This window comes from Eurypyga helias, unplaced genomic scaffold, assembly GCF_000690775.1.
Source record: "Eurypyga helias isolate BGI_N326 unplaced genomic scaffold, ASM69077v1 scaffold28832, whole genome shotgun sequence".
Classification (NCBI taxonomy): domain Eukaryota; kingdom Metazoa; phylum Chordata; class Aves; order Eurypygiformes; family Eurypygidae; genus Eurypyga; species Eurypyga helias.
In genome coordinates, this window is record NW_010234520.1 from 1 (window position 1) to 10226 (window position 10226).

The following is a 10226-nucleotide window of genomic DNA, read 5'->3' on the forward strand; positions in this document are numbered from 1 at the left end:
GGATATGGGGGCTGCCTGGGCTCCAGGAGAGGCAGAACTTGGGAGCGGAAAAACATCTAACTAAAGCCTGGAACTTTTGAGCCAGCTCCCCAGAACACGACCCTTTCTAGAAAATACAGAATATAAAGATAATGTGGTCTGTCTCTGAACAGCTCAACCCCTCAGCTCACCCTTACAGCTCGTCTCCCAGCTGACACCAGCTCAGAACCAAACACAAAGATACGCACTCGGTTCTGCTGTCGTAGCTGCTTCCTGCTGCAAGCTCTGTCCCCTCATCACCTGACGTTAGCGAGACAGGGATCGTTCTGAAGGCCTGGACATTCTGGGCGGAAATTTAGCCTCTGCTTGGTGACCATAAGGAGGTGGCACATTAGGAGAGGGTCAAGGTCTGGACATTACAAACAGAACAACTGCAGTCAGTGCTGCAGACTGCCTTGGGTAAAACTCACCCGGCCCCGAGAGCGTCCTGGCCACAGGCAGCTCTCCACGGCCAGGGGAGAGGGCAACAGCAGGAGGAAGGTGAGGCTGAGGTAACAGCTGACTGCGAGGACGGGAGCAAGAAGTGCTGAACAATAGCGAGAGATGTGCAGTTGCTACTCGGAGAGCCCGCAGGGGCATGCCTGACCCCAGACCCGCAGGCATGCCTGACCCCAGACCCACAGACCAAACCCAAAGGAAGAGGCTGTGAAAGGAACTTCTAAAACTGGACACAAGGAAACACCTAGGCGGTGCCCGGAACAAGAAACCAAGATTCTCCTGGCCACAAAATGGGAATTGGCTGCTGTGGGGTCACAGGATGTTACAACAGGATCCAAGCTGACTGTCTAAACACAGTGGTGTTATAAACTGGCCTTGCTGATCAAGGCTCAGTAACACACTTTCACTTTTTAAACCAGCGCTATACCACCACGAGGTTACCATTCTGGTCTATCACCGTCTGCAGAAGAGGTTCGCTTCGTCGTCAGCTCCTTCCGGACGGCACTAGCGCATCCCTCCTAAGGAAGCAAGACTCAAGCCGAAGCGGCGCTGCTGCGGCGCTGCAAACCTCTGCAGGCCCCGCTGGGGTAGGAAACGCAGGCGTGTGGGCGACACAGGGTTTCACCGCCTCGAGAAGCGGCGTGTGGGCAGTCTGCCGGAGCCAGGCAGCTGCGGGCTGCGTTCGGCTAACTGAAAGAGAAAGCGAGCGTGAGAAGACAACGGAGGAGTTACTAGCCTGTCGTATGCTGCTATCATGAAGTTGAGGAGGAGGCTGATGGATTGCTCTACACTGATTTGGTGAGTAGAAGGAAGGCGTTTGTTTAGCTGGTAGTAGATGGATGAAATGATTGTTTCTAGTCGAGACACGTTGATCTCTGTGTTATGATCCAAAGTGTTAAGGCCATTATCTCGGAAGGCTTCAATCATATTCCAGATATCAACAAGATGAACTAAAAATAAAGGAAAAAGAATTAACTTGTGTTCTGTAACGCATGCAAGCTCACTGTTAGGGCACTGCTGCCGAGAGGTACGTTAGAGCCTTCAGGGTGGAACGCACGGTTATTTATATTCAAAGTGAGAGACAGATTCTTGACACCCACACTCATAGTTCATACAGTTTGGGGTAACAGAGCAGTGCCCAAACACCTCCCGTGCCCTTTATTCCCCCCTTCGACATCAGGGTGCTCTGACAGGAAACACACGGAGGGGAAAAGCGACCTTCCATCATCACGCAGGGCGTTCCGGCAGAGTTCGGAATCATAGAATCATGGAATGGTTTGGGTTGGAAGGGACCTTAAAGATCATCTAGTTCCAACCCCCCTGCCATGGGCAGGGACACCTTCCACTAGACCAGGTTGCTCAAAGCCACATCCAACCTGGAATGTTCATCTGAGACAGGAACATCGTAAATCCACTACAAACTGCAGTAAATTTGAACATCCCTGTGCTGACTAGTAGCTACTGAAAGAGGAACTTGACTTTCCAGTTAAACTATGGCTGTTTCCAGTTGATCCAGCTGCCAAGTCCAGAGCATAACGGTTTGTAAACACCAGCGTAGAGCTCCAAAGCGCTGCCCTACGTTACCTCACCTATCTCCGCGCACATCTGAGCGTTAATAACGTTGGGGAAGTTCTCCAAACCCGCAGGGGTCTGCAGAACCACCTTAGAGAGCATTTTCAGTGTTTCAATGCTTTAAAGGTGTGTGTGATAGTGGGAGAAGACATCTAAGGATCAACAGTGATCCATCGGTCCAAACCGAGCGTGATCCGACAGCTAAAAGGACAGACTTGCTAACTCACAATGGCTTTGTCGTCATCCTTAACTTCCACAAAAGGGTCTGAAGTAAGAGCGTGACCTCTAACCTCCCTTACATCAAACTCTGTGTATTTCTACCGTTGCATCCACACGACAAGCCAAGGTATTCCCACCAAATGCCCCGGATCACCGCACAGTCCAAAGATCCCAACTGCGCAGCCGCTCCTACACGGACAGTAGGGGCTACTCAAGGCATACGCACCACACGGGTGCGTTGGGCCCAAAGCACGCACTGTACTCTAAGCAGCATTTCTTACTACCTCTCTACTGATTGAGAGGTTCCGTTCGGAAGCGTGACTCACAGACGAGAACCAGCACTTCCACAGGAGTGGAAAAGCTGGGAGCCATCCATCCAACTGAGGGCACCGCGGGTAATGCCACAGCAGCCCTAAGACAGACGCCCCGGGGTCAGCACGCTGCGGAGGAGCTACCACCCGCAGCGTGGGGTTGCACGTCCTCTGCAGGACTCCTCGGCGTTCTCCTGCACAGACTCACGTTAATTCCACTCCACGGGGAAGAGGGACGCCTGCACACACTCCTCTGCTCAGCTTTTTGCTTTGCCCCAGGCAAGCCAGAGCAGAACGTGCAGTACCATCCCCTATCCACCCTGGATCACACTTTGTTTGGGGAGCTATCCGAGGTCAAAGGACCATGGAAGAGGAGAAAATTTACAATGCCCACTGTGGTATGGCCTTAAAGAATTCTTGACGGTTGCTACGATCCATGTACACCTCCAGGATCAGACCCGGGCGCGCTCAGGGTATTGTACATCACCAGTCACGCCTCTGCCTGGCTGCCAGCGGTGCGCAGTACACGGAGACGGGAGAGGAGCTCCAAAGGCTCAACACTGCCTGCATCCAACACTTCGGGCAACCCAAATACCTCAAGGTCATAGAATGGTTTGGGTGGGAAGGGACCTCAAAGATCATCTAGTCCCACCCCCTGCCACGGGCAGGGACACCTTCCACTAGACCAGGTTGCTCCACGCCTCATCCAGCCTGGCCTTGGACACTCCCAGGGATGGGGCATCCACAGCTTCCCTGGGCAACCTGTCCCAGTGCTCCCCACCCTCCGCGGGAAGAATTCCTTCCTGATGTCCCATCTCCATCTCCCTCTTTCCGTTCAAACCCGTCACCCCTTGTCCTGTCACTCCCTGCCCTTGGGAAAAGTCCCCCCCAGCTTTCTTGTAGCCCCCCAGGCACTGGGTGGCTCATAGATTTTAAATCTGTGAAGCATTAAAGAACAAAACCAAAGATATTGGAAGATTGGACAACGATTGCTGCCTCTTTTTAATTATAGATTCAACCTGTTCAGTTTCAGGAACAACTACCATTGTCTGACTGTTTGCTTACTCTCGCTGCACTTCAAGGGTACACGGGTAGAACACGTGAAACAATCGTGCTCGAGACATTTTCGAAAGGAAAGAGGAATTGTAACTTACGATTACATCTTTTTTGTACAAACCGCAGTTTACAGGCTGTTCGGTACGTTGAAAGTCTGATGACATCGAAATTCTGTGCTCCTATGGACAAAAAAAAAAAAGAGTTTGTGTTTTTCTTTCCTCTGTAACACACAGGTCATTTGAGAGATTTACTTAAAAACGGCACGAGTGTATCTTCACACACATCATCTTTGCCACCTGAACAAAGATTCCCACTAGGTCCCTCAGGGCGAGGTGATTTTCCGTGGTGTATCACCAACTGCCCGCGGTTTGAGCCTGATCCGAGTACCTTCGAAGGAACCAAGAGCGAAGGGGTGAGCGGGTAAGGAGAGGACGGCAGTGATGCTGGCAGACAGGGACACAAGAGATAAGAGACAACGAAAAGGGGGTGGTGCTCCTACCCCTCCCTGCACGGCAGCCCCATCAGGAGCATGCTTTTGGACTCCCAAATTGATCCAAACCAGGTAAGAAGCAGAAGGAGAAGCTTAGAAGAAAACCAAACAGTGATCTATCTTCACCAACCGCCTCCCACTTCAAGATGTGAACCTCCAGCCGCGGCCGCGGCACAGGAGCGCTGCGTGGTGGTATCTGTCACACGGCCGTACCGCATCTGCCAGTGCCAGCGACTCCCCGGAACCTTGCACGCTCCAGCCATTCCCGAAAGCCGTGCTAACCCTCTGCCAAGCAGCCCTGCGTGCCTCCTGCACCTCCTACGCTGACGGCAGCAGATGGAAACGCTGTAGGGATGAGAAGCGATACTGGTTTACAGTCCAGTACCGACCATTTCAATTTGGAAACCACCAGCAAGTCCTGAAAATCCCACTAATCGTAACCCAAAATGTCTTTTGGACAGCTCACACGAGCACAGCGTCGGTGGCAACATCCTATCATCAGTGTAATTCTAAGGCACAGCCTGCACCAATCCAGCCTCATGGATGCACGTGGCTCCCGCGCCTCTTGCATTCTCATGGAAAGGCACAAAAGCAGGATCTGCTGCAGCCTTCCGTACTTCTCCCAAAAGCCAGAGCCTAGATAAGTGGAGAACTGAGCAACGGGGAGAACTGTGACTTACAGGAGCCAGACTCCTAAAACATACTTAAAAACCCAAACCCACACCCACCCAGTGAACGTATCCAATTGCTGTAGCCGGAATCTTCCTCAATGGAGGGAACTTACTCCCTCCCACGTTCTGAATTCAGAAACCAAGCCTCAGCCAGCCTGGCCTTGGACTCTCCCAGGGATGGGGCATCCACAGCTTCTCTGGGCAAACTGTCCCCGTGTTCCCACACTCTGCAGGAAGAATTCCTTCCCGATGTCCCATGTCCAACTCCCTCTTTCCGTTTAAACCCGCTTGTTCTGTCACTCCCGGCCTTCCTCAGCTTTTGGAGCCTGTGAGTCTTCAGACCACGGGTCTTCACAAAATGCTTTGCCCACCTAAAACATACCTACAAAAACACATATACAGTGTACATGAATGTACATTTTTCAGATGTATAAGGTTGTACATATATAGAAAAAGACATTTAAGAGCCACATGTAAGAAGAAGAAGAAAAATATCCATTTTCTGGTCTCATCTTCCCATCTCACACTCCCTGAGAAGCTCCAACAGGGTCATTCCTCCAAGAGGTCTGAAGACACAACGGGACGTGTTTGAAGACAATGCCTACTGCTCCGAACCGTGGAATAGCTGAGGCTGGAGATCATCCCGGCCAACCTCCCCGCCCCGGCAGGATCAGCTACGGCAATCTGCCCAGGACTATTCAGTTGAGTTTTGAGTATCCCCATGGATGGAGACTCCACAGCGGCCCTGGCAGCTTCTCCCAGTGCTCCACCACCCTCGAAGCAAACGTTCAGACCAAATTTGCTGCGTGTTGTGCCCGCTGCCCTGTGTCCTGCCTCCGGGCTGAGCAAAGCCTGCCTCCACCTTCTTTACACCCTTCCGCAAGACAAACCCCCTCTGCATCCTGCAGCTCAGAGACACTGGAAAAGGCAACACGGTTCCCGCCTCTCCAGCGGCTCCACAAGCACTACAACACCAACAGAGCCCCCTCGGGCAGCACGTCCAGCGGGGCGAACGCCCGTCAGCCACGAAACGCTTCTGCAAGCGTGCGTGTTGGCCACACAAACGGTCAGCGAGAGCATCAATTTTACACACCACATCTGCGTACGAGGCTCAGCTGGAAAGGAGCACACGTCTGTGTTCGCTTTACAGTGACATATCCCACCCCAGGCCAGGTGAAGCCTGAAGACTGTGGATTTCTCATGTGGCCACGCTACAGGGCCTCCCGGAGAAGGGCACTTGGGTGTCTCTGCACCAGCACCTCCACCGGTAACGAACAGGAAGAACCAGAGACACTTTGTGTAAAGATAACCAGAGGAATCCTGAATATTTCTAACAATTCAGCCGAAGCCAAAAACAGCACATCAGTTTCTGTGCCAAAGGATCACAGGATGACCATAACACTTGGAAGTGAGGAGACAAACGTAATATTCTGCTGCCAAAGCCAGAGCGTTCCTAGTGAAGTACTACTGTCATTTTACACGGATTTCATGCAGGGTATCGCGCACAATTCGGTCACCCTTGCCCACGTAAAGCTGAGAGGGGGCCGAGGAGAACTGGAGACATGGTGTAGAGCAGGGAGACCACAGGATTCTGCTTCTGCTGGGTGCTGACCCAAAAAGGGACCCAACGATAGCCTCAAACGTGAAGCAGGCTGGGAAGGTGGGGAGAAATACTATCCAAGACAAGGTTCACAGGGGAGGCAGCAGATATAAATTAGCCAGGGATGAGACTGTTCTTGAAACAGTAAGATGCTTCCAACCACAGTAAGAATGTTACTCCGGAGCAAAACAGCACGGATACGCTATCTGTGCGGACAGACCTTCATCAGCCCATAACCGGAATTACAGGACACGCTTGCCTGACCCAGGAGTTTCGTTCCACCGTGTGTTCCCGTAGGAAAGAAAACCAACATGCTGGCAGGCAAATACAGTCTTTGACTTCCAACCGCACCTGGCTCTTCAAAGGGCTGCGTCTCATTCCTCTGCATTACCCTGTCTCTGGGTCGGCGTTTGCGTTCTAACAACCGCGGTCTCTCAGAGAACGGTGGTACAGAAGCAACCCCCAGGCTGTCTCTCCCCGCCGTCGCACTAGCACGGGGGTGCAGTTCCGTTAAGGTAAACGACACCCGCCTGCTGTCAGCGTTCATGTTAACAGCTGTCCACAGTCCTTAGGAATTGCCATATACGAGAAACACGCCTGGCCCTTAAAACAGGAGCTTCCCAACACCTAGAAACGAAAGACCCTTTGGGCAGTTGTCACCCACCTCCCGTATCCTCCTCCTGACCAGCACCCGGAGCACCCAGGATGCTTTTCATCAGATGAGGCAACGCTCTCGTGGAAACAGGATGTAAGTGATCTGGTAGAGCTGTTCAAGAGAAGCTCAGTAAAGAATAAATGACATTATGCCTTCAAGTGTCTTACTTACTCATTTCCATGAACAGCTGTCTCTTCTCTGCCATTGTCCTCCTCCTCTTCCCACTCTCCTCAATCATTCTGAAGACAAAAATGGCAAACACTGTTTGTGCTAGAATTTCTGTTACAAGCGCAACTTACTGTGAGCAACAGGATTTCACCCCTCAAGTGGAGCAGCTCGTTTGTATTGGGTGAACCAACAGCCCAGTGGAAAGACAGACACCTCGCCCCGACGCCGTCCGGAACGGAGACATTCAGACTCGGTGACAGCTGTTAAAGGGGCGCGGGACAGGGGACGTTCACGCTCAACGTGTCAGCTGCTGATTTTGGGTTGGCAAAGCCCAGAGCTGCACACGCACACAGCAACGTCACGTGAAGAAACCCTGGTCAAAGGGGTTGTGTTTGGAGCACACAAACCATGGCCCCTCCGTGAGCACTCGAGCCCTACGGATCTGCACGTTAGACACGTGACAGGGAATTACAACTCATTTAACTTCGAAACTTGGTGCCCGAGTTCAAATCCTATTTGTCATGGAAGTCACTTAATTAGGTGGAAAGGGAAAATGAAGCAGTGTAGTTTTGCCACAGAGGCCTCCCTTTCTTCAGAAAGCAGATTACAGAAGTGACAGCAACGCAGCGGAACTCACAGCCCAAGGTAAGGAGGCACAGGGAATATTTAGTATCTTTTAGGGCTTCTTTCACTGTGCGGTCCTAAGACAGATGCTAAATTTCAGTCAATTCCAGGGGAAAACAGGCAATGAAATTCAGTATCAGTGTAAAATTTCACTTACAATCACTACATTGTTCTAATACGATTTTTTTTTTTGTTCCCAGATTCATCGACTAATTAAATGTTTTTAAATGTCTAAATTAAAGGCAAAAATACCAAACAATTCTTCTACAGTTACAGCAGGACCCTGCGGAAGTGAGGGAAGTTAGCCAGCTCACCCTCACGCAAGACGGCAGGACAGATTTCGTTAGGCTTAAATGTCAACCAAGGCAGAGAAAGTCGTGTCTTGGCACTTAATGTGCACCCTCTGACTAACGGCTTCCCCCAGCAGCTGTCCACCGCCTGTTAATCATCCCCTGGTAAAGACCTCGCAACACACTCAGCTTGGAAGCCACCAAAGCCTTGCTCCTTACCTGCTCATAAAAGGAAAAGCAGCATTCGGGGGTGTAAAGTGATCTGCAAATATACCCGATTTCCTGATTTTTCCTGGTACTTCCAGCTATGCGAATACCCTGCCCTGGCTTAAGAGGTTTTGGGACTCACTACTGTTCTCTTTATCTCCTCATCACATCACACACGCACATCATGTTGAAGAAAAGCTCATTTCTGGCACTGTAACTGGCCTGTTCCAAGTGCTAGCGCCTCTGTAAAAGCCACAGCAGACAGACTCCTGGGGTGGATTAGTTATTTGACCTTTTAAATTGGTTTTTGGAAAGACTATTTTATCAAGACACAAGTGACTCTTCCGCAACACCAAAACAACCACTGTGATAATATTAGATGTTCTGGCTCCTGGGCTTTGCATCCCCCATTCCACCTTCCCGACCCCCTGCTTCCAAGACAACCGCATTTTCCTGCGGAGCTGGAACCAGTCCGGGGAACTTGCCTCACATTGGAGCGAGGCTGGAGATACCGTAACCGCCATTTCCCCCAGCAATTACCTACCGGAGCCCCTGGATTCCAGCTAAACCCATGAGCCAGACTCCCTGCCTGACACGAGGCAGAGACGTGCTACCAACAAGCAAGAGAAACCATGACAGGACAAGGGATATCGGGTTTAAATGGGAAGAGGGAGATGGAGGTGGGACATCCGGAAGGAATTCTTCTCACAGAGGGTGGGGAGCACTGGGACAGGTTGCCCAGAGAAGCTGTGGATGCCCCATCCCTGGGAGTGCCCAAGGCCAGGCTGGATGAGGCTTGGAGCAACCTGGTCTCGTGGAAGGTGTCCCTGCCCATGGCAGGGGGTGGCACTGGGGGGGCTGTGAGGTCCCTTCCCACCCAAACTGTGCTGGGATTCCATACGGCAAGGCCAGCTGCTCCCATTCACCACCCTCCAGAGGCTGCACAAGCAGCAGACAGGCCGGAGCTGAAGGCAGAGAGGAAGCAGGGGAGGAGACGCTGTGTAAAGGGCTGCCATCAGCTCGGACACTTACACTCGTGGTGTTACCGCGGCTCCATCTCTCCCTGCAGACGCCTCCCTGCCTTGCGGGTGTCAGAGCGCAGGAGGCCATTCGGGCCGCAGGACAGTCACAGAACACTATCCCACACCACCGCAGCCAAGCACATGCGACTGGCCACGATTTTAACGGAGTTCCCGTTCCCCTTCACGCTCTCTGCACAGCAAAGGAGTGAATTACCTGCCAGCAGTGCCCTTGACATGAGATCCGAAGAAGCAAGCTGGTCTCCCCACGATTACAAAGCGCTGCAGGGACACGTCACCGAAGCCTGATTAACCCGTCACTCAGGAATTATCCTGCACGGACTTTTCAGGTATAGCCTCTGGAATATCATGCCCTAAGAACGCTGCCTCAGGATCACCTCCAAGTTTCTTGCCTTTCTCGAAGGGAGCAAAAGATGTGGAATGTTCAGTGCCTGAACGGCTCAACAATCCTGCAGCTGCCCACCAAAAATCAAAACGCCAACGTTGCTGTTTAGATCCACGAGCTCTCCTCACCGGTTCTTTCCTGCCGTCATCTGCGAGGGGTAAACATCTAAGAAAGGATCTTTCTGGGTCTAAGAAAAGATCTTCCTCAGCCAGAGTGTTACACATTCCACAGAAAAACAGAGCGAAAACAGAAGGGATGAACTGGCAAATACAGGAAAAGTTGTAGATGTTACATTAGTCGCCTGGGATCGATTGGAATAACTGACAAACCCATTTTTAAAGCCTGAACAATCAGATAAAGAGGATCCACGGAGTGGAAGGGACCTCTAGAGATCATCTAGTCCAACCCCCTTGCCAGAGGGGGCATTGTCTAATTGTCGCATTAGACAATTTCTCTAAGTT

At 51.6% G+C, this 10226-nt stretch overlaps 1 protein-coding gene across 1 annotated transcript; it reads right to left on the reverse strand.

Annotated features, from left to right (window-relative positions):
- Nucleotides 1-981: 981 nt before the first annotated feature.
- LOC104505761 (dystrobrevin beta-like) lies at nucleotides 982-7289 on the reverse strand. The gene is made up of 4 exons (XM_010146455.1): nucleotides 7223-7289; nucleotides 3734-3814; nucleotides 1210-1427; nucleotides 982-1059 (listed from the first exon to the last, which is right to left on the reverse strand). Exons 1-4 carry the CDS (start codon nucleotides 7287-7289, stop codon nucleotides 982-984), a joined length of 444 nt encoding a protein of 147 aa, XP_010144757.1.
- Nucleotides 7290-10226: the final 2937 nt, after the last annotated feature.